This window comes from Rhea americana, unplaced genomic scaffold (assembly GCF_003343005.1).
Source record: "Rhea americana isolate MKP2758 unplaced genomic scaffold, rheAme1 scaffold_42, whole genome shotgun sequence".
NCBI classification, from domain to species: Eukaryota; Metazoa; Chordata; class Aves; order Rheiformes; family Rheidae; genus Rhea; species Rhea americana.
In genome coordinates, this window is record NW_028186557.1 from 1,866,239 (window position 1) to 1,893,877 (window position 27,639).

General features: G+C 43.0%; 1 protein-coding gene across 1 annotated transcript in view; it reads left to right on the forward strand.

Moving 5' to 3' along the window:
• Positions 1-12: 12 nt before the first annotated feature.
• KCNH5 (potassium voltage-gated channel subfamily H member 5) overlaps positions 13-27,639 on the forward strand; it is a 154,947-nt gene continuing 127,320 nt past the window's right edge. Inside the window, exons 1-4 of the mRNA XM_085314991.1 lie at positions 13-103; positions 13,597-13,720; positions 20,387-20,493; positions 23,702-23,830. Coding sequence (XP_085171117.1) covers positions 31-103; positions 13,597-13,720; positions 20,387-20,493; positions 23,702-23,830 — 433 coding nt within the window. The 5' untranslated portion in view covers positions 13-30. The remainder of the gene's footprint in view (positions 104-13,596; positions 13,721-20,386; positions 20,494-23,701; positions 23,831-27,639) is intronic.

Consider the following 27,639-nt stretch of genomic DNA (forward strand, 5'->3'; position numbering starts at 1 on the left):
TCCGCCGGCCCCCGAGCCCGGCTCTGCAGGATGCCGGGGGGCAAGAGAGGGCTGGTGGCACCGCAGAACACCTTCCTGGAGAACATCGTCCGGCGCTCGAGTGGTGAGAGCTCCCCTCCGTCCGCCCCTCCATCCCTCCGTCCGTCCGTCCGTCCGTCCGGGCGCGGAGCCTCCCCCGCCGCCCTGCCGCCGGGCAGCCCGCCCTGCCCGGCCTGCGCTCTCCCTCCCTGCTGCTTTCCTCGTCTGCCCGAACTTCTTCTTACATCGCCGTCGTGGCTGCGTTTAACACGTTTGTGGCAGGCGTCGCATACGCGTCTCTGTCCTCTCTCTTGAGTTCGTTTTTCCACCTTCTCGTTCTCCGTTAATTGGGTTTGCGGCCGTTGTCGCCCGGCTTTACGGTTCTGTGGCACTTTAGGCGTGCGGCAGAGGTACCGGGGCGAGGATACGGGGGTGAGTGTGTCTCGGGTGSTGGTAATCCTCTGGCTAAACAAATACGTGAAGAACGCCTGCAGCCGCTCATCTGCGGCTCTGCCTGGAGGCAGGTAGTTACAGGACTGTTTCAGAACCGCATGGGCATAAAATTACTCATTTTACCCTTTCAGTCCATTGCGAAGCGCTGGTCAAGCGCAGCGTATACAGCTCCATTAGAGTTACGATGTGACTGCGGACCGTCCCTCTAGGTGTATTAAYGTAGATGCTACCTTGGCCAAGTCTTGTGCTACTTGCATTCCTTTCTCTGTGGTCTGTGCACTGGCATGGATGTACTGAAGCATATGAGCACTTGCACAAGTGAAGTCTAGTAAAGGAGCTCAAGTTTGTGTCTGCTCAGAGGTTTCTTCTCGGACAGCACAAGTTAAGAACAGCCGCGCARTGCCAGAGCACTGCTATGTCAGCGTGCATCTAGTGACATAAATCAGAACGATGGGCAGAACAGAGCATTTTTAAAAGTTGCCGTATGYATTATTAACCAAGACGCTAATTTGATGTGAAATGCTGCTGAAAAGTATTCCCTTCCACCTTTCTGTTGTACAGTTCTGGGTTTATCTCACGTTGATACTGAAGTGGTCTGGTATGCTGGCTTGATTTTGGTGTCAGGTATTGAATTAATGATTCACTGATTTCCATAGGAGAGCAGGAGTGGGACCAGCACCAGTGGACYTGCAATTTGTTTTAAAATGTTGAGTGTTAAAATGCCAGCCTTATAGTGAGCTAGCAACCATTTTTGGGGGCTTCCTCTCTCTCATGTTGCCTGCATCAGTTCTGTGGTCGGCTCTGGTTCTGGTCAAGCTTTATGACTGCAGGATCATTAGAAGCTAGAGTTTCTTGTAATAGTGTGTATATTTACCAGAATATTAAATGCAAGCTTAATTAGGAGGGGTTTATGTAGCACTTTTGCCTCTGACAACTTCAAAGCCCCGGCTGGAATTTAATTACACTTCACAGCTCCCCGTAGAGGAGGACACACAGAGCCATTCTCAACCTGTTCTTGAAACTGTGGCGTAAACTGAGGCTTGGGCATCTCAGTCGTTTTCCCAAGGTCACGCAGCGAGTCAGTGGCAGAACTGGGGAACACAATTTGGGAGTGTCAGGCTTTTGTATCGTGCTCTGATTAAATCACATATCCTCCCTGGTGAAAGCTCAGGAAAGCTTTGAGATGTTGAAAACTAGAAAAACTCGGAAGACTTTTGAATATTATACTTCAAAAACGTCCCCTCTGATTTTTAATCTGGCCTAATTTGAAAGCATTAAAATCAGGCAGATCTGGTCACTGGTTCTTCTTTTTCTTTGCCCCTGATGATACCTAAGCACGATGCTCTATTGGACGACGAAGTGAAAAATGGATTGGGAATTTGTTTCTAACTTGTGTAAATGGTCAGTGTTGTGTCCTAAAATGTGTTTTTGACCTTTTTTTGTCATCCAGGACATAACCTCATTTGTGCTTTTTAGAAACCGTAATTTTCATTGGAGTCAGCATTATTTAATCTGAACTTAATGGTATTCAGTAGAGCAAATCAGGTTCAAGGATCTCCTGCCAGTACTCACTAAAAGGCAAGGATTTGATCTGCTGACTGTGTACACTGTAAAGCAGCACTGTTTTATATTTTTTTTATGCTTGGATTCACCAATTTTGAAGAGATTTTTCATAGTCAAGTTGAGGAACAGCATAAAGAGAAGACTGARAATTGTTTTTTTTTTTTGAAACACATCCTCAGCTCCCTCAACAAAAGCCCTTGTTTCTTCCTTCTTGATTAAAGAATACCCTTTTTTGAGATTTCTCACACTTATGCAATCCCATCACACTTCTTGGCTATAAATCTCTTCTCAGTAATCAAGAGGAGGTTTGTAGATAGAGGTAATATCTTTTGTTAGGTATTATAGGAAAAAATAGGTTTTTATTTGGACACACAGGCTGCTCTTCAGGTCTGAAATGGAAGCAACAGATTTCAAAATGAAATACAGGTGGAAACCGAATTACTGTGAGCTGCTAGAGGTGGATCTGAACAACAATACGTTTACATACAAAATTACATTATTTTTAAATATGGGAAGTTGGAACCGGCACAGTGAGAACTGTGTGCACGGGCTGAACGTGGTACCTAGACCTGGTGTTGAAAAACAACTGTGTATTTGATTTTCAGCACAAATTAGGTGTTTTTCAGTTAGACATCTTGAGAGTCTTCCGTTTTCACCCCAGCTTTGGCTACAGATCAGGTTAAATTAGAGAAGTACTCATAAAGAGTCAGAGATGCTGGTGGGACTCTGGTGGCCCTCTGCTCCGGGGGTCCCTGTCGGAGGGGAGTTCACACCTTCAGAGCAGCAGCTTGCTTTGCTTTCTGAGCTGCACTGTGTCGYTCTCCTAGGTGGTTTCCAACACGCGTCTTGGCAGGTGGTGACACCATGCTCCTCTGCAGGTTGCTCACCCGCCCAATGGCCGTGCTGCGCTGTCGGGAGAGTCCGAGGCCGTAGGGATACGCGCGGTCCCTTGTAAGAGCAACTGCTGCGGCTGGGGAGAGGGGACGAGCCCTTGGGGCACTTGGGGCCATCTTCATGGGTAATCTCAGTGCATCCGATACAATTTTTTCTTAACAGCAGAGTTAAAATACATTGAGCAAAGGTCTGATCTGAGGCTCCCAAAGACTGATACGGTCTCACYGCCGTGTGCCTAGTTCTTTAGCTTGCCAGGTGTTTTGCAAAGCTGAAGGAAGAGATGTTTTGTGAGAGTACGATATTGAATTAAATCAAAGTGGCTGCCTTTTCCTGCCGTTAGTATTTTGGGCTTTTAGGGCAGTGTTCTGCCCTCCTGAGATGGTCTCGTCACTATGTGCCTGTTTTTACTGTTATTATTGGTCACTTCTTGCGTGTATTCAGAGCTCCTGCTGGTGCTGACCTCAGCTTGGCATTGCAGAGGTGGAAGTGGATGCAGATTTGGGCAAGTGTCTAGTGCAAGGCTGGGCTTCGTGGTCCTGACCCACATGCAGAGAGACCCAGGGAGTTGAGCTGCGTGCATAGGAGAAGAAAAATGTGTCTGTCTTGCCTGCCCACCTTTACCTTTTGAATATTCTGGCAGCAAAGCATTAAGTTTGTGTTAACTGCATAATTGGCTTTTATGATAGAGGATGAATTTGGGAAGAGGGTAACTCTGGGACTTTGCAACAGTATGCAATAAAAAGCACTAACAGCCTGGAAAGAAGGGCATACGTTAATTAAAGATAAATATGATAAGTTGTCATTATTGGTTATTGTTTCTACTGCAATAACTCTTAGAAGATTCCTTGGGAAAAGGGATCTTTCAGGTCTTGTACGAGTGTATTTTGACACTTGGGGTTGAAATCTTTGCTTGATTAGACAACCTTGTGAATTTTACCATGAACTTTAATGGGCTTAAGATTTAATTCCTGGTCTTTAGAGTTTAATGTCGTGCTCATGCAAGTGGATTCCTTAAGACAGAGCTTTCAGTCCTGCTGGGTACCCATGACTTTGGGCAAAAGGATCCAGTTACCCAGGAAGAGGGAGGGAAATGCACGTGATGAGATCTGTAGTGCTCAGACACCTTTTCATTTTTATTTCACTGCTATTATAAATAAAACCAATGCCCACTGTCTTCTCCCATCCCTCCGTCTAGTGTATGTGATTTTTATATACAGTGTTACAAAACACAGTTTCTTATTGTCACTGAACGTGACTTGTGGAGGCTCCTGTCCTCCAAATTAAAACAAGCTGGATTTTCATCTCATCCAAATGAAGTGACATTTGCTGCAGAAAGTTAGTTCTCTACAAGAAGTTACCTGAAGTTTGTGGGATGCGGGAGGGATCTTCTGCAGAATTGTGCACATCTGCAGTTACCTAAATCTCTACGCAAAGAACCTATGAAACCTCGGCCAAATGATTCTGTTCTCCAATTCTGTTGGTTACAAGGAAGTTACTGAAGGGGTGACCAAGGAGATTATATTTTTAAGGCTTTGTTTTGTGTTTGGAGGTACAGGGATGCTTTTGAAACTTCAGTGAAAGCAGGGGGGATGCTGATATGTAAATCAGTGCACAGTGAATTCTTACACCAAGAAGCATTATTAAATGAAATCTATGAGTAGTTTTCAATGATGAGTATCGTCCATTCCTTCCTCTTCTAGTGTTTTTGGTGGATTTGGCTGAATCCTGAGGTGTGAAGCATATCTGACTCCTGCTGAAAATGGGGCAGTTTTAGAAGGCCTAAAACTTTTGCTTTTACATGCTTTTTATTAAAAACTAATTACAAAAACTCTACACCAGTGTATTAATTTAGAAGCCCAAATAATACCATATTAGATATTATTTACCTTAGGTAAAGGAGTAGCTGAGTTTCACCGAAAGCTGATGAGCTGCTGTATAGGATAGGGATCCTATGCTTTTAGTATTTCTATTTTTTCCTATGTATGTCGCTGGCAGTGGGATGTGGCGGTAGGAGAGACGTCGTCCTGTTCYGGACGATGTTTGAACAAAAGTGGAGCGCTTGCCACAAGAGGTCACTGTAAGTGTTGTTGCATTCCCAGGTTAATGTTTAAATCTGATGGAGAATGGAAAAAACAAAAATTACTGATTTTTAGAGTAAACATCCAGTTCTGTTATTACTGTTGGAAGAAATACCCGGCCAAAGAATAACGCCAGGAAGTAAAGTGAGCTGTAGAAACCCATTTAATTAACCTATTTATCAGGGTGCTGTTTGTTGGTTAACGTGGGTTTTCAGGTTTTTGCCTGGTAAGCTGAGAAAACGGTATTTTCCCGTTTGATAAAATTAAGTAATGGAATAAGACTTTGGAAGTCATATTCTAGTAAACTGCTTTTCAGAAGAGAGTCTAGTATTTGTTAAATCAGCGTGCTCGGAGAATGACTGGCTCTCGGGCATGCTGAGCCCTGCGTAAGCCAGATACTCGGTCCCAATTCTGCATCCCCGCTTGGTGCTGGGAGGGGACCGGGCTTGTGCGTTGTCCCTTTGAAGACCTGGCTGAAGCAAGAACGCAGTACTGGGCTGTGATGTGTCCCATTTACGGTGTCCTGCGCCAGGCACTTGCCAGTCACTCGCACTAGTCATGGAGTGCGGGAGAGGCAGGCAATCCTCTGTCAAAACAGGTTTTTGGAAATACAGCCGCGCTTTGAAGCTGCAGCCGTGCCTAGTATGGGCAGAGTCCCTGCAAGGTGCAACCCCACGTCTGAGCATTTACTGTTACCACAGTTTTATCACCTGGGAACGTGAAGTGAGGAAGTTAGCACCCTTTCTTTCTACCTTATATCATATCTCTATCTGTCTGTCCATCTATCTGATTTTCTTCAGTGCTCCCCAAGTGTCCTTGTTGTCTTTGGCGAGAGCTACGGATGCTCCARTTTGAATTCAGTCTCACTACATACATGTTGGGCTCTGCGTCATTTTAATAAGGAACAAGTTCAGTGGCAGCATTTAGAAGGTAACTGGGCTAGGTTAGGATTAGTTTAATGCTAGGATAAATGAATGTGTGGGGGAAAAACCTATGATCAGAACTATATGAAATGCCATTTCTCGGGCAACTCATGGAGACACTTTCCTGTCCTTATTGATTTTTTGAACTCTTCCTGAGGTCAGTGAAGTTGTCCYGCAGTAAAGACTGAGGACTGAGCTRTTCGTGGGATTTCACACTGAGAATGATTAAAGTTAATTTTTTAAGTTCTGAGAAGGTAAATTCCAGGCAGACCATGATCTWTCTTCTTGTGCTTGCTTTCTAAATTGCTGAAAGCTGCTGTGTTCCCTGCTAAGTGACTTACATGTGGATTTAATGTTTCAGCCAACATTCGATTACTTATCTTTTGTTTTATTTGAGGAGCACTTGTTTGGGGGCAGGAATTAGATAATTTTAGCATAGTCAGTATGGTGTCATCTTGCTCTGGGCTCAGCCCTCCATACTTTTTGTAATATAAGTATTAAATAAACACAACAGTGGTACAGAAAGGTGAAGTAGAGATTTGTTCTATGAAAGATATATTTTTTTCTTTTTTTTTTTCCCCAGGCAACCAAAGCTTAATGTGCTGGATAAATTGAATGACGCTGATGTCTTACATGCTTTAAAGACACAAGAGAAATAATAGCTTTGCTAGACAGCGGCATGGTTTATAGCAAGGAGTAGAAAGTGCCAGTGGAGGTTGCTGCTTCAGCACAGCGGTTTACCTACAGACAGCTCCAGAGCTGCAGGATGCTGGCGCTCGCTGAGGCTGCACGGTGCCCGAGCAGATCTGCCCGTGGATTTTGGACTTTCTGCTCTATTCTGTCAGGAGTAGTATGTCTTATGCATGTGGCTGGATTCACTGTATATAGATGTCAGTAGAAGTATAATAACCAGGGCAAAGACTTGCTTAGAAAAGCTAAAACAAAATCAAGAGGGAGAAATTTTCTTTCAGGATTCCTCCCCCCCCCCCCAAGAACCCTATGAGTTTTCCATGAAGATTTTGGTACTATGCTGAACCCTATATAGTTATAGGAAGAGTAAGCTGCCAGCAGCTGAAGTGTTTGGGGACTTTTAGAAGAGAGCATTAGCAAGAAAGGCCGATTGCAAGCATTTCAYGCAGCCTGTCAGATCTATGCTGCAGTTGCTCCGTGTAGGAAGGGCAGTAATTCTGAAGGACAGCTCTATATAAAATTGCTTAAGTTATGAATTTATTCCTACATGGAAAGGTTGCTTTTTTTTTCTCTTTCCTTAGTTCTGTTTTGCTACTGCTTCATTTCTTTTCTAACATCTTCTCAAAGGTGACTTAAATAAATTAGCTGTGTATTTTCTTGAGAAGAGGTGGAATTCCAAAATGGGTAGTTAAACAATTTTGTTTACAAGTGATACTCAAGTATTCTTGAGGAAAAAGATGATTAGAGACAATGTTTCTCACTTGGCTAACCATATCTCCTAAAATGATTTAGCTGTTCTTGCTCTCCTGTGATTACATAACATGAATTTTACACTGCTTTGGGCATTTTGTTGGTTTTTAAAAAAACCTGCTTGCACAGTGTGGTCATTTCTTTTTAACAACAAAACAAGCCTCAATACTGTGTTGAATATTAGCTACTGCAAGATAGAGCAAGATTAAAGGCTTGCTGCTCTATCACATAGGCTGCCTTTGTACGAAAGAGCCTTTGTGCAAAACAGAAGCACAGGGAACTGCAAATGCATTGTATTTCACAACTGTTTGCCTCAATTATGTTTTCCAAATCTGGAATTTTGCTAACTGTATGCATTTAATATCACAGTTCCTTGCCAGCTATGTTAAACTTTGTAAATAGGTGAATTATATTAGCTAATTCAATACCTGCTGACTTCCTAAGATGAATCTAGCAACTCTGAGGCAGGCATGTCTGCTCTCWGAGCCCTGCTTTTCTGCTGTCTTCTAGACAGACACCAGTGTTTTAGACATGTCTAGTCAAAAAACCTAAACATCCTCCAGAGGTGTGCTTGGGGCTTTCTGCAATATATTGGAAAGATGGGGGTGGAGAAGATGATTGGTGGAGGCAATGGCATCGAGACAACCTTAGAAATAATAAAAATTGACTTTTATCTCTAARGAAATGGAGAGTGGAAATGCGTTTTTGGTGCATCAAAAAAATCCAAGCAGGAGTGAGCACATTGCTAGAGCTTTCAGGCTAATCATTATGGAAGTTTTGAAGTCAGCTGCATGTTAATCCTTTCAGAGTATGATGTATTGCCACATGGCAATGTAGATCATAGGTGCAGAGAGTTTCATACATTGGATCAGACCATTGGTTTGCCAGATTTACTGTTGTGCTTTGTGCAATGACCAGTASCAGATGGGCCAGGGTACATGTTCCCAGCTTCTGCAGTAAAGTATTTGGGAAGCTGTGTGCTGCTGTACATGGAAAGAGAAGACTTTCGTTTTTGGGCCATAGCACTCGTTTTACCCAGACTTAAATTACCAGTGTCAGAACATGAGCTGTATTTATGCATTGCCATCCGTAACTTCAACTGTCCTTGACAACACCTGCTGTGATACTGTTTTTTTCAGTGAAGTCGTGCTACACTTAAAAAGTAGGTAACTTCAGCTGTTCAGGTATAGGCGTAGTGGGTGAATTCTGTGTTGTCCAGTTATAAGTAGCTGAATTCCATTTACAAATGCTTATTCTTGAGAACACCTCCAGTAATAAGTTCTTTAACAAGGGGGGGGGGGAGATTTTACAGGAAAGGCTCCTGTATATTGAATCCCACAGGACAACAGTACACTGAGATCGCTGGTGCCAGTGTCCTTGGTGTGCTTATTGCTCTGCAATTTGCAGTTGTCTCCTTTGCTTTTTCTTCTGGAGAAAGTGCAAAATGCCAGTCTTTTCTGTTAAAGACTGAGGCAGGCTGGGATGGCTTACCTCTCCTGTGAAGGGAATCTAAGACTGCATCTGTCTTGTAGGAGACACATGCAGTCCTTGGTGGTGCAGCACAGGGCTCGTGCYCGTGCTCTAGGAGAGACCAGGTGTGTAGATCTCCTTTGGCTCACTTCAGAGAAGAGCCTGGGTACAAATGAACCAATGCAGAGTGTGGGTGATTGGAGGACTTTGAGGAGCRAGGGTGAACCTGGGATTTGATAATGGAGGTGCACGCTGAGAGGTCGGTGCCTACCTGCAGCAGCACAAGGGGGTGAYGTCCCCAGGCTGCTCTGAGGGGCAGAGGCTGTGATCTGGATGCTTCTCTCGCTGCTGCTTGCAATGAGCGCAGGTACAGCTTGGGAAGAAGGAAGGCAGTAGGCAGCCTTGAGGCAGCGCTGGAGCATGCTTGTCTTTCTGTGTAACTGATGTGCTTGAATGAAGAGTTGGGCTTGTGTCAAGGTGCTAAGTCCTTGGGAACAGGAAACAGGTCTGAGCCTGCTAATGGACTTGGGTCTTGCTTCCCTGCTGGTATAGGTTGGCCAAGACAAAATTAGAGACAAGTGGGAATTCTCATCCTTTCTCTGATTTCTTTATGAAGAGCTGAAGCAGCATGAAGGGGTTTTCTTAGAACCAGGAGACAGTTCCTCCTTGTCGGAACAGGAATATGACTGCTGACTGACCTGGGAGGTGTCACAGGCTGTTTAGCAGAGAGAAGGCGGCGTTGTTGGACAGGACAGAGGTGGAGGAGCAGCAGGTCACAGGATAGTGGAGGCTGTGGGCACCCTGAACACCTGAGCGTGTGCAAGGCTCTTGGCTGSCACAGGACTCCTCTGCACACTGCAGGGTCACTGCAGCAGAGTGCAGGAGGGCGTCAACGTGTCTTTGACTGCGGGCTCCTTGCTTTGGAGCTGCTGGCAAAGGAGGCCAGGAGGGACGTGTTTGAACTTAGAACAGGGTACGTGACTCATCTTTGGTCTTGGGGAATTACAGTTTCTCAGTCCTTGTCTCTTGCATTAAGTTTCAGCAACCAGGAAGAAAATGCATGGGAGCAGAATTTGCCACAATCAGATTGACGGAAATCTTAATCTGAGACACATCTGTGATGGACATTTCTTAGCACAGAAACCATGCAAATAAGTTGTAGAAGTATCTATACTTCTACATGGCGTGATATAGGCAGATCATGGGGCATGCATAGTAGGGTATGCAGATCATTTTAGTCCAGGTCTGGCTGTCAAGACCCAGCCTTCGTGGAGGTAACTGCAGCAATGTTCTTTCACAAGTRGTTGTTGTTGATGAGATGATATAAGACAGTGTCTTCTCAAGTCAACAAAACTCAAAGCTCCTCCACATCCCTTTGCGCCGTGCTAGAGTTTTGAGGTACAGATTTGTGTCCTCGGGTGACGCTGTGCTTTGGTTTCTCCAGCAGCGTGTGAGCAGTGAATCCACTTTCTGCGTGAGGTGAAATGCTTCATATTTCAAGGGCTCACACAGCTCTCGTCTGATGGAGAGAAGAGGGTRACAGTTGTGCAAGCGTAGTCAGTGTGCACCCCAGCCTGGGCAGAGCTTGCGTAGAGCCCACTCCGGCCATATGTTTTCCTACTTTTTCCTAAGTATGACACATAGCTCCTACGCTGCAGTCAGTTTTTATTGTATTTGGAATAACTGTCAGCTTTTTAACATAYACTGTATTTTATTTTATTTTTAGAATTTGTGCCTCCCCTCTCCCCGCACCCAAAGACGGTGCTTCCGTAGTGCCGTGTCACYAATGCTCAGTTTGGATGTTTGCAGCTAGATACAGACTGGCTGACGTTAAGTTAAACCTGTCTGGAGTTTGATCTGGAGAAATCGTAGAGCTAATGAAGAATTACTATGTGTGTCTTGGTTGGAGAAAATATGACTGATAAAATGCAGGGTAGGTGTGGCGTCAGACAGATGCTGAGACGTGGGGACCCAGTAGAAGGGCCTGTATGCTACACCATGGACAAGGTAATGCTTTTTACATTGTATTGGGAGCTGTTGTACCCCAGCCTCAGGATCAGACACTCACTTGTTCTTCCTTAAATTTTACCAAGCTGTCCACTGAGCAACGGCGTTAATGAAACATGGATTCCTATGGCTTTGTGCCTGYAGTTGGATTCATTCGTGTCTAACAAGATGCAAATATCGATTCGAGCTTTTTGTTCAATTGGAATAGGACACACGTGCGTGTTCACGTGCTGAGCACGGGCAAATAAGCCTTACTTGCCTAGGAAGCAGGGGTAAGAAAGTCAGTTACTTAAAGGAAAACTTATGGGGATGAATATTCTAATACCTGATCAAGTTATTAGTGTAGATATACTATGTGTCTGAGCTAATGTATTAACACATTCTAATATCTATCAAGATACCTTCAGTGTCTTTTCCCCCCTAATTTTATCTTTTTTGTGAGAGATGAATAGTGGCCTCATTATTTATTTCTTCCAAGTGTCTGTTGGGTTTGATTAGTCCAATGAATGCCTTATCAAGCATTGCAGGGCCCTCCACTGTAGAGAAGTATAAATACACGGAATATAGACAAGCAAGTACGTAGTTCTACAAGTAAACCTCTCTTTCCTCCTCCCAAATCAAACCTAGTTTTGACCAGAGGACTTGTAATATTTGCTGTTTTCTGGGGTATCGTCCTGGCCGGGTGGATTCGTATCTCGCTCCCCACCAAGTGCTGCGGGTTCAAAAGCACCATCTGCTCAGGCAGTGAGAGAACGAGCAACCAGGGCAAGGATTAAACTTCTGCCTAAAAAGCTGAACGCAAATAGCGTGGAAAGCAAGACCGATACCTCTACAAAAGTAAAAGGGACAGAAACGTTTGAGTGTTGATACAGTGGGAGCTCAGGCTGTTGAACGCTTTGATTTCCAGGGAATGAGGATTTTGCCTGTATATGGTATTTTTGCTGTGCTGAGGAAATCTGTGCCACATCCCYGTTGCAGCAAGGTCTGTAGAAAGCCAGAACAAAACAGTGATAGATTTTATGTACTGCTTAGGCAGATGCTTTCCTTGGTGTCTCCTGGTGGTTGTAGAGCGTGCATCTCCTTCCCTTCGGGTGGAAAGGCAGATTTTAAAAACTGGCGTGTCACTGTAAAACTGTTTGTGGTGAATTCAAATAAATGGTTTGAACTTAAGCATTCRGTTTCACAAAATCCAAGCTTCCATTTCTCACATCCATTACCTTYTAAATATTTTTCAGTCTACTTTTCTGTTGAAAATCCAATAACCTCTGGATTCTTTTTTCTAAAGTTGTGCTTATAAAGCAAAACCCAGAAATAAATAGCATTTTTTCAGTATATTTTCCTTATTTAATAGAATAATGTGTATGGTACACACTCTATTTGGAATATTATAAATAAGGTGAGAAGTCAGCATATAGCTCATACAAACCCAGTGTTATTTTTCTATGAAAGCAAATGCGCACACCTGAGTATATGTTTGTAAAAGTAATTGGTATAACTGTTCTTCAAATATGAAGAGAATTTGTAAAAGTCCTCTTTAAAAATTTCTAAAAAAAATGATGAAAGAGACTGTTATTTCCTTACAGCAGTGATTTTTTAATAACTAATTAAAATAGCTTTTTAGCAGAGAATRGGCCAAAGTTACTACTAGTTCCGCAGCTGCAGTCAAAATGAAGCTGTAAATTAAAAGTACAAATAAAGTGAAGAAGATCGTCAGAGACTACAATTTGTAACCTCTGCTTGCTTAACACTAAGGGCAAATATTAGTTGTGAAACAAAATTAGAAATGTTTGTGGTGCTGGTGAACGTACGCTACCCCAGTGCTGTGTTTAAGGAAAATGGGTATTTCCTTCTTGAGAAGAACCTTGCTCAAAACTGTGTCGGAGGAATCGTTCCAGACTAGTGAATAAAACTATTTTAGGACTAGCTCGTCACATGTTGGTGCCAGTCCGTGCTATAAACTGTAGGCACTGACTGAAAGAACAGCTGGTTGAAGCGGGATTTAAACCCGAGTTCAGCCTCCTAGGAGCGCTCCCTGCCCGTGTTTGTACGTTTGCGGCGACCGATACGTGCTACTAGCACGAACCCCAACCACCCGTTGGCATCTTTTGGCCAGACTGCGGCTGCGATTTGGCGTTTGCTTTGTATTTTTTCCAACCTGTAAGTCCCTTTGGCGTTCGTTGCTTCCCCGATCGCCCTGAACCTCCCGGTGGGTCGCCTAACACCGGCTCGCCGGGGCGCGRCGTGGGTCACCACCGCCGAGCGCCGCTTCCCTCTCGCCCGCGGCTCTCCCCGTCCGGTGTCCCAGGGCTGCGACTTGGGGTCGTTCTGCGAAGCACCCAAGGAGCTGCCGGGAGCTGCCCCGGCCAGGGAGAGGCATCGCCGGTGGTTGGCACGCGTACGGCTCCGCACTGAAAACTCGGTTTGCAAAGCAGTGTAAACGTGTCTTTTTTACATAGAAGAACCAAATCAGATGATATCCAGTCCAGACATCGAGAATAAATGAATCCTTTCCAAATTGGAGTTGGTGCCAATTGATATTGATATTTGGAGTGAAAGCTACTTATTTTAGTAGAAGCCATCCTATTTCATCAGGATCTATTATTTCCTTCTTAATGCCTCATTTTGATTTTAGCRCTCTCTAAAATTTCTGTGTGATCGGTGTTGAAAACATAAGTAACTTGCTGCATCTGCTGGGTAGCACAATGTGTTTGAGCACTGACTACAGCCCTTTCTCTCTCTTCTCTTCTTAGAATCCAGTTTTCTGTTGGGAAATGCCCAGATCGTGGACTGGCCTGTAGTTTATAGTAATGACGGTTTCTGTAAACTCTCTGGATATCATCGAGCCGACGTCATGCAGAAAAGTAGCACTTGCAGGTACGTGGCCTGTTCGTTTCCACTCGCTGCCCTTTGAAAATTGTCATCTGCTGGGAAGAAAAATTAGGGTTTGAGGAAAAGATTGATATATGAAAAGCTTTGTTTTGCAGAAACTGAAAAAAAATACTAAAGCTGACTTTAAAATGAATGAAACCAGCAACTTATCCAGGTCATGGTAAAGCACTTAACCGTATGTATTCAGTTAAGCACATGGTTGACTAACTTCTAGTAAAATCAATGCTTAGTTCCATCAGGATTCACAAACTACTCACATAATTAATGGTAAGTCCTTTGCTAAATCAGGGAAGTGTTTAGGAATCTGCAAGATTTAATCCTAAATGAAAGAAAGCTAATTTCCAGGGGTTTTTTAGAATTTTTTTTATATATATATATATATATATATATATATATATATATATATAAAATTCTTTTAATTCTGAACATCTATGAATTAACTATTCCACCTCAGATCTTTCTAAAAGCAAGAGAAGTCTACCCAGTTCTGAAATTCATGTCATCCCCTGGTAACTGCAGAAATGAAGACTGTTTAATGGAAAAGCTTTTAAAAAGTTTTAGCAATGCGTGAAGGTGAACTTCAGATGCGCCCAAAAGAAGGGGTAAATATTTTGAGAACTTTGGACCTCCGTATTCTCTACTTTGGAATTTATCCTGAGTAATAGGAGGGTGAATAAGCTCTGCCTAATGATGCAGTAAAGAAAGTGGAATATATATTTCAAAGATTTTATTTTTGCTGGCTTTTCTCTGGTTTTYGTGCTGTCATGCCAGCTGCTCTGTGGTGGGCTCCTCTATGCCTGTTTTTGGTCCCCCGTGTTAAACACAGGCACACGTGTGTGCACACATGCACGCGCACACACCGAACACATTAGTGTGCAAACTGCGTCTTTGTTCCCAAGAGGACGATGAAGCATCTGATGTTTTTACTCTCAGCGGTGCAGCTTTATGGCTCTTTTCTTTTGCTGGTGGTCCTTCCGTGACTTCTGGTTAGATATACATCTGCGCCTGCTCTGCTGTGCTCTTCAAAAAGTGATACTTTGGAGAAGACTAAATCTATGTGTTTGAGAGCAAAATAATCTGGGGATAGAGATGCAACAAGGAATGGCTGAGACGCATTCGTGTAAGTTCTCTCTTGATGCCTTTGGGGAGCAAYCAACTCCAGGGCCCTGAGAAGAGGGTGCTGGAGACCTGCATGGACGATTTTGGGACTGACACCGAACCAGTGCTCCAGCTAGCAGAAGCAGAGCAGGCAGCAAGCCTGTGGTCCTAGGTCAATCGTTGCATACATACATCAAAAGGCAACGTATGCACTGGCATGCTGGTGTGTGGTCTCTGCTCTCCTCTGCCCAGGCAGGAGACAAGACCTTGGGAGCACAAGGCTCCTCTGTGCAGCCAGGTGTMCTCTAATGGACTACAGGAAAGAAATGGGCATATGCTGCTGACRTGAAATACTAATTCATGGAATAGCAGCAAAGTCAATACACTCAGTGGGGCCGAAAGAAGAAGCCTTACCACAGCCACCCCAAATATGCTTACAYACTTCCCCTTTTGCTCTGTGTATTGAACTTGATCATTAAAATACAGAATAGGATTGTAGGAAAATGTTGGGAAAAATATGGATTTAGCAATACTTCTCTTTTAATAATACCACTGTACATGAAAAACTGAGGGGACCCTTATTCCGTCAGGGTGAACGTAATGGGCTCTCGTTATGTCTGTAAGGATCCTGTTCTGGTCCCATTCAAGTGAGCCTTAAAGCTGAGTGCTACATGTATGTGGATCCAAGGAGGAATTATTGTAGAGAATGTAACTGATAGCAAAGATTTTTCTTTTTCTTTTTATCTTCGTTGTCTACATCCATCTCTGGATTTTAGGGTGACCTCTCTACAAGAAAGCCTGGCCAGCTGGGTTTTTTTTCTTTTTTTTTTTTTTGTATCTGGGTCTTAGCTGGTAGTTACATATGCAGTGTGATCTTTCCTGCTTCTTACATGACATCCCAGTCTTTGCAGATAAATGGAGAGCTGGGAACGTTTTCAGCATGGTCTGACGTGTGGCATGTCCCCTACCAGAGAGAGATGTCTTTAGAGCTTCTCTCTAATGAGGAGCTGTGCAGCTCTGTGGAATGCAAAATAGTTTTGAGGTCAATGGTGCCTTTTTAGGTTTACTCGATAGAATGTCACTGTGGGGTTTTTTTGAGATTTCTGGAGCCATTATTTATTTTATTTTTATTTTCTGAGTCAGATTCTCAGTCCAGCTTGAGACATTCTGCCCRGGTTATGTTACACACAAAATTATTTTATATATAATGTTTGCTTTAATGTTGTAAGCCAAATGTAAGAGYGTTATGGTGTTCCACCTTTATTATGGTTTTGGAAGAGTTTTCAGTGCCAAATATCCCACCAAAGAAAAATGCAGACATAAGCAATTGGGGGAAATCTAGCCCCTGATTCTTAGGGGCCCCATTCAAATTGTTATTGTTACTGACTGTAAGTGTGATAAAGGACAAACAATTTTTTTCCTAGTATTGGGTTATTTTGCCCCTGCCTAGTATTTSCTATATCCTATTCTGTCTGTCACAACATGTACCCTATATTGAAGTTGCTCATGTGTCATCATTGTGTCAAATCTCAGTTAGTCTTGGCTGATACTAATCATAAGGAAGACTAGATAAACTGAAAACATTGAGGGTACAAATGCTTTTTTTCCAAATCAGGAAGTGAGTTAGTCATGTAAAAAGTGGGTAATTCCTTTGATTTTTTTATTAGGGCTTCTCATATATTTTTAATCAGCATCAGTATGTCCATTGGCAGGAAAATAACTTAGAAATTCCCCAGGTTTGAGAAGACTCTCTAGTTTTATCAGTTTTGTACACAAGGGAGAATGTGTAAGGATTAGACTAGCATGGTGGGAAGCAATACGTATTCTTTCTGGGTGCACGTGACACTAGAAATTTTACATTTAACTGGCTCAGATGTTCAGAAGAGTTAGTATAACCAAATGCTAAAATATGCAGGATTTTTAGGTGGAAGGACTTGTGTGCTGGTGAAGTGCTGCTCTCCCGAATGAGCTGATAGGCCAGAAGGTGGATGGGCAACTGCGCTTGCATCACGTCTAACCGTCAAGTAATGCTGCAAAACCCTTACAGTAACAGGGAGCAAAACTCCCTGCTGTCCAGTTGCACCAATAGATTTACTGTCGTGTAAGAAAACTTCTTGTTTTGCACCTGGTTGCCAAAATTCGTGAAAATTTAGTTAGAATAAACAGTTACAAAACCTTAAAACCCTGTTTAATGTTGCAAGTAATACCACTTTTTCTTTGTTGCTGTTCCTTATCAGTTAAATTTAGTATTCTAGGCAAGCTTTCAGAAAAGCAGGCACCTAGTGAGTGGCTTGTTGGTAGACCAACCTGGCCTTTTACACTTGGCGTTTGCTCCAGGCTTTGCTTTGCTTTCTCTCCTCGCACCTGAGAGCCAAGCACAGGGCTGGAAATAGCTGGGTGCTTGTTTGTTTTTAAAGAGGAAAGCTGCTCTTGGGCCCTCTGCGCCTGCCGTCTCCCAGCGGTACAGCAGGAGGGAATTGGATTTCCTTGCTGAGGTGGTTGTTTACAGGTAGTGTTTTCACCAAAGCACTTGCGACACTCCAGTCGGCATCTCTGTTTTCTCTTGTTTTGAGCTTCCGCCGTTTCAAGTGGGATAAAATGTCTGAGAGTGAAATCCTGGCTCTGGAGGAGCTTATGGCAACGTTCCCAGCACGTTTAAAGAACCAGGATTTTGCCTGGTGTGTACAACGTGTTGAACTTGCCGTTCTAAAAACAAGTTAAATTTGTTACTGGGATATTACCTCCATGGCCTAGTTTTTTGCGTATGAGAAGGCCCCCGGTGCTGCCAAAGCCACGCGAAGAAACCTGCCGAGAGCGGCCGTCGGATGCGGGGAGCTTTAATGATTGTGGTCGGAGATGATGTCCGTTCTTCAGCTCTCAGGCTCTTGGAGCTATTGAGAGGTAGATCAGCATTCGCTGCTCCTTCTGCGTAGATGTTTGGAACTGATCCTTTTTCATCCAATGCTTTTGGATAAGCAGAGCTATAGATTGGGTGTAGGATCATGTGTCTTCTGTGCTTTACCTCTCCTCTAACCTTGGTAATTCCTTACGTGGAGCCATTAAAACCTGACTTGGCAAACCAGGGACCTGGGATGATTCTGGTAACATCAGCAGAAGGTGCTGGGTCCTGACAAAGGACAGAAGAACAGAATAGAAAGCTTTCTATGTGGCTTTTCTGTGTCAAGAGATACTTTCGGAGGAGGCAGGGTTGCAGATGTCTTAAAAGATGAGTGGTCTGTTGCAGAGACGCAGTATTGTGCCTTTTTTTCTGAAATACTCGGAAAGTATTTCAGTAAGTCTTGTTTCTCTTTGATAAGTCTATTTTTTTTAGGTAGTAAGATCCCCAGTAGCAGGGTATTTTGATATTTGTSTTGTGTAGTTTGCACTTGACAAGCAGTAACTAACAAAAACATGCGGCAGAAAAAGACAGAGTGATTGACTGAAGAAGTAGGAGTCCCTCCATGTGTACAAAATAGGACAGATAAAAGTAGATTAAAACTGTGATTAACAGAAATCTTATGTAACTTACACAATGCAGTTGCTTTGAGGTTCCTTCAGTGCCAGCTATTAAAAACTGCCTTCTGAAAAATGTTTTTATTCACAGGCCTTTAAAACAGCCTTTTATATGTGAAAATGAGGCAAGAGTTGGGTTTTACAGGTTCACTGCAATAATAAGCTGKCTTTAATTTAAAACATAAAGTTGATTGATCGTATTCAGCAACTAGCTAACGAGTGTGTCCACTGCTCAGAATGCCGAATATGATTTGTCGTTTTAACACTAATTAATGATGACTTTCCGCATTAGAAGCCATGTAGTGTCAAGCGCTTCAACAGGTTCGTGCTGTTCTTCCGTTCAGGCCTGAGAGGAACGTTGCCTTGAATCTCAAGGCAGCGAAGAAGAAAACCCAATTGCACAAGGGGCTGTGTAAAACCTGTGAGCTCTAATCTTGCCTTGGAGACATTAGCAGTAATGAAAATGAGCGTTTTGCATTTCCTAAAGGCAGCAGCGTATGTTAAAAAGGAGTGGTATTTTCACAAAACTTGGTGCCCTGGTGAAAGCCCCTTCCCGATGTCGGTCACAGCAGTGGTGTCCCCGTTACCACGCTGTCCCGAGGGTACCAGTTGTGACCTGTCATTTATCAACAGAATGTCACTGGTTGCCTGCGGTGACGTGACCTGCTTCTGCTGGGAAGTGCCTTTTCCCGGAGCGGCCCTGTTGCGCCCGCGGGTTGGCAACGTGCGGGAGAGACCCGCGGTCTGGCCTTCATTGAGTATTTTAATGCTCGCCAAGTCACTAACCGCTGTTTTGTTGTTTCTTTCAGAACAGTAAACGTAAAATAAATGTTTATTGAACCTTTGGAGGTCTATTGATCAATAAAAGAAACTACATTTAAATCAGAGGCATTGGTAGCTTTTCTTTTCTCTTTCAGGTTCTTGGAGTTGTGTGGTGTAGGTTTCATCTGAAGCTCAAGCTGTTTGTGAGCAAAGTAAATGGGGGAAAAACTGCCTGATCAATTAAAAGTGTAGTCATCTAAGTGTTCCAAAGCTTTTATTCTATATTCTGTTTTTCCTCAATTTTGTAGCAAATTTGAACAGAGCAGCCTTCACTTATTTTTAATCCAGGGAAGCGTGACTGTAGAAGCCTGCATATTTTGTTAGAAAGACTTTCAGAAGGAAGGTCAACGGGGCCAGGTTCCCTGATGGCAGCTGAAAACCTGACCCGAGAAAGAATGCAAAAGTGACATGGTCGAATAGCAAGAAATAGCAGAGCTGAAGTTACATTTTTATAATCTCAGTCTGGAGAAGGGGGAGTCTTCAAAAGCATTTTAGAAGATTAAGGAATATTAAATAAATGTAGAAAAAAATGCTCTATTCAGTAGGAAAAACAAGGATGAATTTGGTTATATTTGTTAGCAGTGTGGACATAGGTATAGAGGGACAACTTGTATGCTTAGTCTGTGCTGAATTTTCAGAGGATTACAGTCTTTATGTCCCTTGGTTAAATCCTGCCTTGATTTGTAATTGGTATTCGGTGAAAGGATTGCAGTTATATTGTCTAGGATGTACCTTGACAGTGTTAGATTTGTAGCCATCAATTTAGCCAACAACCTTTAACTGCAGTAGGCGCCATTATTCCTCCAGAAGACTTCTCAAAACGACTGAAGAAAATTTAGGAGGTTTGATAGATTTTGTTCAGTTTTCTCAATTTTAGCAGCAATATTCTCATGGCCTGCAGTCATGGCAATAATGACTTTATATATTAGCAGTTCTTCTTTAACAAAATATCTTTAAAGACATGCTCAGAAAAGCACTTAATGAAACATTAGATGACAGGGAATAAATCTACTTTCTAGTAAAAAGGCAGAGATGGTTACTTACTTTTGCAGGTTTCATAACAACCATGAAACACTCTAAATATTTAAATGAAGTGTAAATCATAGTTAAACTTTTAAATGACAGTTAATAGCATCTCCAATGCTTATGCAGTTTAAAATACCTGTAACAAAGTTGCTGCTTGTCTAAGTAAAAGGGAAATTGCTTTTTCTTTTTCAGTTTTATGTATGGTGAACTGACAGACAAGAAGACCATTGAAAAAGTCCGACAGACTTTTGACAACTATGAGTCAAACTGCTTTGAAATTCTCCTCTACAAGAAAAACAGTATGTGTACATTTTTGTATGGTGTTGGGAGCAATGGTGCATATTAAAATAGAAAATTGATGAAAATAAATGTTCATTTTGACATATAGATGAATTTGTGTCAAGATTTGAAGAAAAAAATGGTTATTTTGGTTGCCACAGGTTTTGTAGGCAGAAAAAGAGCTTTTTCAGGACAAGTTTTCAGATTGCCAGGAAGGAATAGTTGGTTTCCAATATCTCTACTTAGAATCCTTCTTTCCAAAATATACTTATTTTTGCAGATTATATCCCTCCAGGGAATCTGGCTGGACTGCACAAAAAAWATCCTGAATGAGGTCTCCCTGCATTTGTCAAGAAATGTCTCCAAATCTCCACACGTGAAAACCCGTCCCCCTRATTTCTGTGAACAGTAATTCCCAGCAATGCTGAGATACCTTTGCTATGTGTAAACAAAACCCCTAAGAACTTCAGTGGCACTACTGAACTTGGCACGTGACTGGGAATTAATTAAAAAGCTGAAGATTTTTGTAACTCCCTGAGATCTAGTACCAAGGTCCTTTCTTCTTGACAACATTCAGATTTACAGAAGGTTACCTGTAACACCAGGAAAGATCTTCTTCAGTTTGTCTTAGCCATCAATCAGCCTATTCAGACTTTGTCTTGCCGTGTGCATGGATGGTACTTCTGGCTTATCAATGTTACAATTAAACAAAACATGCAAGTTGGGGATGTGTTAACTTAGTGTGTGGTCTCCCTGTAACATGCCAAAAGCTTTTTGCTATGATTTGGAGATTTCCTGCTTGAGCTTGATTGTGTTTCAGAGATCTGTTGAGCTACAGTTTCCTTAATAAAATCTTCACCTACATCCAGACCTCCAAGTCTCTAGTCTGAGAGATGTGCAGGATAACAGAAGGACTTGATGGAAAAATACTCATTTTTTCTTTCCAGTCTTAAGACACTTCTCATCCATAGTATCTGTTGCTAGCTTTCTTCTCCATCATCKAAAACCTAGAACTTCATCACGCTCTTAACACTATTAGACTAACCTCCTGGCTCCTGTTCAGTGACTAGTTTGCCCAGGGTTTGCTTCCATTTGTCATGCTCCGAGCCCTGCAAGAGAAGGGTCTTCAAGAAGGGATGTGCTTATCCTCCAACCTGAATAAAGATAAAGAAATAAAGAATAGGGTTTTTTGATGTGAATATGCAAAATGTAGGCTACTGCTCTATGGAAGGGCTTATGTTTGTTACAAGTGGAGACCCTGCACGTTGCCTCTCTCTGCTTGGAGCTCGCTGTACTTTTGGAGAAATCTCCCACTCTCATTTTCAAACTGTAGGTCCAGAGATGCTTTGCATTCCTGATTGTGTTCTTTCCCACTGATTCCTTATGCTTTTGGCAAAGGGAGATTTTGAGATTTGGGGTTGATTTCCCTTCTTCCTTTCGCTCAGCACAAGAAATGATCTTAGGAGCTGTTACTCTCAGTCAGTATCTGTATGTCTGTTGACTTCACCATAGCTTTTTAAGCTACCTTGCAGGTCAGCTATTTCAGACCTGAAGGTCTACTGCAAATTTCTTCTGCTTTACTGCATTCCCTCAGATATGCTCCTCAGCTCTAAGCTCCCTAGCTATTCAGTGCCCATGTAGACATACACATACATATATATTTATATACAGATTATATATGTCATATGCATGTGTATGTTTTGGTAGTACTTAGGGAAGCTCACATGARGCATCTTCTCTTACCCAGACTGCTGCTTCTACGGCAGTAGCCTCCTTGCCTCTGTCTGATTTTTATCTGCGCTGTCATATAGAGCAGGTATCTTGCCTATTTACTTTCAGGGCCTTTCAAAGGGTGCTGATTAGTTGCCAAGTGTGAAAGTGCGGTATTACTCCAGGGAGCTGCAACACTTTTCTTAGAAGTTATAAAAAGAGTCTTTTATCTTGGGTTAGCATCCAGGAATTGACATTGTCAAGTAATCCACATAATGGCCCTGGGGTTGTCACAAAAACAGTGCTCCCTCTTCCCCATTTCTCCAGTTTACTACTAGCGAGTTACTGGCGTAATCTCAGCGAGTCCAATAGAGCACGGCTGAATTTTCTCACAAACCTGTGTGGATTTTGACCTTCCCCACAGCAGTCCTCTTCCAGATGGGTTTCTTTGCCCTCTGGGCGTCCATCCCGCAGTGGCTGGCACAGCTCCCAGACGTCGTGCGTTAGAGGAGACGTGGAGGGGCCGGCGGTGCCCCTAGGGTAGCACCGGGCAAGCGGGTTGTCTCAACGTGTCAGCGTTTGAGCCGGCATTCAAACAGCTCGGGAGAAAAGCGGTTGTGTCACTTGCCCCAAAGCACATCAGATCGGCTCGCTGTGGAGACGTCGGTAGCGTGAGGTGCGTGTAGGTGTCTCGAGCTTGCTCGGGAGGCGACGCGTCCGTGGGCACGAGGCTTTGTCTGATGGAAAGCAGCTCTGACATTCGCGTCCCGGCAGGCGAACAGAGTGTTTCTAAGCAAATTGCGTACGGTTATTTAGTATTTTTGCCCTTACAGCGCAGACCCACTTGTGCCTCGAGGAGTGCTGTGTGCTGTTTTCCCGCACGGGTGTGAAATTCAGCCTAGCAGGAAAGACCACTTTCAGGCTCTGGAGCATTTGCAAGAGCTCCCTGTGAACGCTGGGGATTTACCAAAAGCCTTTCTGACCRCTCCAACGCTGCAGGCATTTTGTTCGTTGTTTATTTGATGACTAGTAGGATTTGAAAATGATTTTGCCTGCAATTCCAAAGTGAAACAGCAGATACTCCATCAGTTTTGTTTTTCTTAGCTCCGTATTGCGTGAAGAAGGATTCAAAGATATCCTCCATGCCCCCCCGCCCTTTCTTAACCTATGTGCCCTGTAGATGCTTAGATTTGTGAGATGTAGTGGGAAAAAACAAGAGCAAGAGGAGGAGACTAATATGTTTTATTTCAGGGTGGAGATTTATTTAGCCTTCTGTCTCCAGTTATCAACTAATGAGATTGGTAGTGCTTCCTTATTTTAATCAATCTATAATAATGGGACTGTGTAATTTTCCCTTAGGGAGGGGAAATTAAAGATCTGGAAGATGTATTTTAAGACTGCTTCTAGCTATTTCTACACGTGTATTATGAAATGTTTAAAATATGAAGTATTCTGTGTACAARTTGGGGAAGGTTTGTGCTACACCACAGTCCCATGTTGCCTTTTTCTCTGTTTCAGGAACCCCAGTTTGGTTCTACATGCAAATTGCACCCATAAGAAATGAGCATGAAAAAGTTGTTTTGTTCCTGTGCACTTTTAAAGATATCACTTTGTTCAAACAACCAATTGAAGATGATTCAACTAAAGGTAGATATGAAATACATTACTATTTTTTTTTATAAATGATAAAATAACACACCCAAGCTGAGACGCATGCCAGGGACATGTCGTGCCTGTGATCTGTGTCTTGATTTCAGGAAATGCTTTGTGACCTATGAGAATTTTGACACCTCTAAATTATTGCTTAAAACTGAAAGATGAAGCACCATGAGTGGAACAATACCKTTCACCTATCATAACTGTGTTACTGTCTCTATAGTTTAGTTGCATCTTGCAAATGTTCCTTTGTTTCATGTTCAGCTCCAAAGTGTAGAGTCCTTCTGCCTGGTAGTTATCCTTTAAGGAGAAATATCACTTAATTGAAAGGAACTTAATTCTGCAGAGCTGAAGACATGGGACTGGCTCTTTGCTCCAGCACATATAAAATTTGTGATGGGAGTTCAGCAAGGAGAGGGCCGATCTTTGCAAGGATCTTCTTTTAGGATTTCCTTTCTGATGCTGTCTTGGCAGACTTGAGATGTATTTCGCATGGGATCAGCTGTTGAAACCGCCTCTTTCACTGCCTCTGCCCCACTTTCTGCRGTAGGCAGTTGCACTGCCAAGGCCTTGCGTGGCTGTGGCAGGATAGGGGAAACTTAGCAAAACTAGCAAAAGTGGTTCCCAGATGGAGAAATGATGGATGGTGCTTTCCTTGGTTTGCTGGCCTGGGAGAGCTCCTGGCACCAGTGCTGCCTTCCCTGRGCTGGGAGGGATGACCTGGGCGCTGAGGGGATGCAGAGGCCTCCTGGCATCCCTTTGAACAGCACGTGTTCATATGGGAAAGAGTGATAGCTGCAAAACAGGTAACGYGTGTGCTGCTCTTCTCCAGTGCAGGGTACCATCACTTAAAATGCCAGTTACTACGTAGGAACGTTGCAAAATATCATCGTCAGCTGCCCGAGAGGTTTGATTGCAYGTTTAAAGAGTGCTTGCTTCTGTCAAAGGCATGCTTAGGAGACGGGGGCTGTAGTCTTGTACCTTTTTTTCCTTTTTTCTTTTTTTTTCTTTTTTAAAGCACCGTTAAGGCATATGTTTTGAGGCTAAGAGAATTTTATCAGAGTGCTTTGATTTGGTGGATCAAGATTGATCGATACATCCAACAGGCTTCATAATTGCCAATCACTGACCTGAGCTTTTTTCTCTCCTTTTGCATAAATTAGAGCTTCTCTCTTTTATAAATAAAATCATATTTGAATATTCGCACCATCTTACTGCAAGGATGTGAAAACAGCACCGTTGCATTATCCTCTGCAACTGGAACGAGTAGATGTACAGGATCCCAGTGCACTGGGCTCACGGTGTTGTTTTATCAGACGTAGCGCTATGAGATATGCATAATTCATTGTCCTTGCAGATAACATTACAATATGCTTAGAAGCTGTCAGGCCACTTTCTTTTTGAATTACAAGATGGGTAAACATATACATTACAATTTAGCATAGAATTTTTTTAACTTTTGTAAAAAGCAATTCAGTAAAATACTGCTGTCGAGTGCTAGAATTTGTCATTTAAAGAATTGTCATTTAGGAGTGAAAAAAGAAAGGAGGAAAAGAGGAAAAAAAAGAGGAAAGAGTATTTTTAGAAATTCTGCCAAGATCATGCAATACATAATACATAAGTAACTATCGTGCAGATGAGTTACTGTGTATTACTTATGGGAGCAGTAAATTTGAGATAAAAAATTCAACAGAAATAAAATATTGATGCCATTATGCAATAATCTCTCCGTACTAGTATATTTTGCACTGTTCGAAGGTATATTGCTTTGTTGTGAAGCTTCAGCACATCAAGCTCAAGGTTCAAGGATATGGTATTTAAGATCGTAATAAAGGGTGGATCTATGCTGCAGAGCATCTACGTGTCCTGGCTGCTGTAAATATATGGTAAAGCTTGCCAGATCCAATTGCAAGCATCCTAACACAGGACACTATATAATGCGGATGTTTGCCCCTCATCCGTAATGGTGGTCCTGCCRTCCGTAACGGTGTGCATCTTATGTAGTTAGTGGTAGTGGGAGTTGCTTTAGGAATTGATTTTTTTTTTCCTTTTTTTTTTTGTGTGTTTTTTTTCCTAAGTTTTCCTAAGCCGTAGGCAATCACCAGCACATTTCCCGAGGCACTTCCAACTCTGCAGTTCCCCTCTTGTGTCCATCCTGCAGTGCTAACCTGCGGTTTCAGCACTGCGGGATGAACTCGTCCTGCCTGTGCTTACAGTGTCGTTGGAGCAGAATGAGGGCAGCAATGGTGCGAGACATGAGCAGAAAATAATTGTATCATTACAAAGCACATTTGCAAGATAGAGGTGGGATTTTTGCCCAGCACGGGCTCCAAACATGCTTGTTTACAGGCTCAGTGGAAAAAATATGCTTGTCATCACCGGGACTAGGCTTGTATGAGCAAGGGGAATTAGAGAGGCCCTGGACGCTGTGGCAGCCAGTGTATCTGATTTGTTATTTGCATGCTCACCATTTACTATGTGCCACTGCTGTCAAAACGGAGGAGGAGAAGGAGGAGGAGAGGTGGCTCTGCTTGCAGGAGAGAGCGAAAGAAATGAAAGATTTTTCCCAGGTAATCCAGGAGATTGAATTTGTTGCAGTCTAGAAAGCTGCTGAAAGTTACTGGACTGAGAGCAGGACTGGAGGAGAGGACCCACTGTAGATTTGAGGAATATTTGAGGGTTACCTTCCTCTAGTAAAACACAGTTTTAGAAGTCGGAAGCCTTTCTGATGTCTTGGTGTGCTCAGTTTAAGAGAAGGTAGAGGCAGTTTTACACCAGAGATCAGATCAGCTTGGCTCCTTGTTTCACACTGGTGTCTATTACAGTTGAGACAGGTACAGGAGACCTGTGAAGTGGGGTGCTAAGGTAAATTACAGAGTAGTTTGTTCATCCTTCTTTTAATTTGTTTGAACCTGAGCAATTAAGTGCCTTGCATTCATCTTGATTTCCTCTCCTCTGACCCCAAAAGTGCGTGCCCCCTCTAAAGAGTTACAAGAAATGCAAACAAACCCTAAACGCCCAAGCATTTAGCCAGTGTACAGCAAGCAATAGTGTAACAGAGACCAAAAAGTGCCTTTGTATCCTTTCAAATGAAGGRTTACTTAAAAAGTGCTTAACATTGCAAAACTGGCATCTGAGGTAGGAGCGCTGAAGCCTGTGATGATAGAAGGGACCATCAGCTGTGTGCTTAGTATATTCACACCTGGGTGAAGATGCCACGTGCGGTTGTGCAGATGTAGGCTGAAGGGAGAACGTCTCCCTGTTTCCTTGATTTATAGTTTGTAGTGCCCCAAACCGGAGCCATCACTGGGTGCGCTAACAGTGGGCTGTGGCAGTGCTGAGGAGATGGTGAGTTAGTGTTGGAGCAGGAGGTGTTGCAGGAGCTGATGGTGTTGCTGTTGGTGGTCACTGGGACAAAGCCTCGTTCCCCAGGCAAGGGGCTGTGCTGTGTTTTGCGTGCGCTTTCTTCCTTTCCTTCCCTCATTCCTGTTTGGTAATATGAACTTTTGTCTGATCTGTGYCCAGTACCAGGCAACAGGTCATATCTATGGTGGTTGAGGGCCAGATCTGCAGGTGTCCTGGCTGAATGCCTTACACAGCAGAGGCAGAAGACCGTTACAAGTATATGAAAGATCATATTATATATTTTTTCCAGAGAATGAAAACCAAAGAATCTTTTCTTTTATGCTCAGTACTGTTGTAGGGTCACAGCTGGATGCTTTATCAGCTTCCTGTGCTTTTCTTCTGTCTTTACCCAATGGCCTTTTAAAACCATCTGAAGACATTCAGTCAGACTAAAG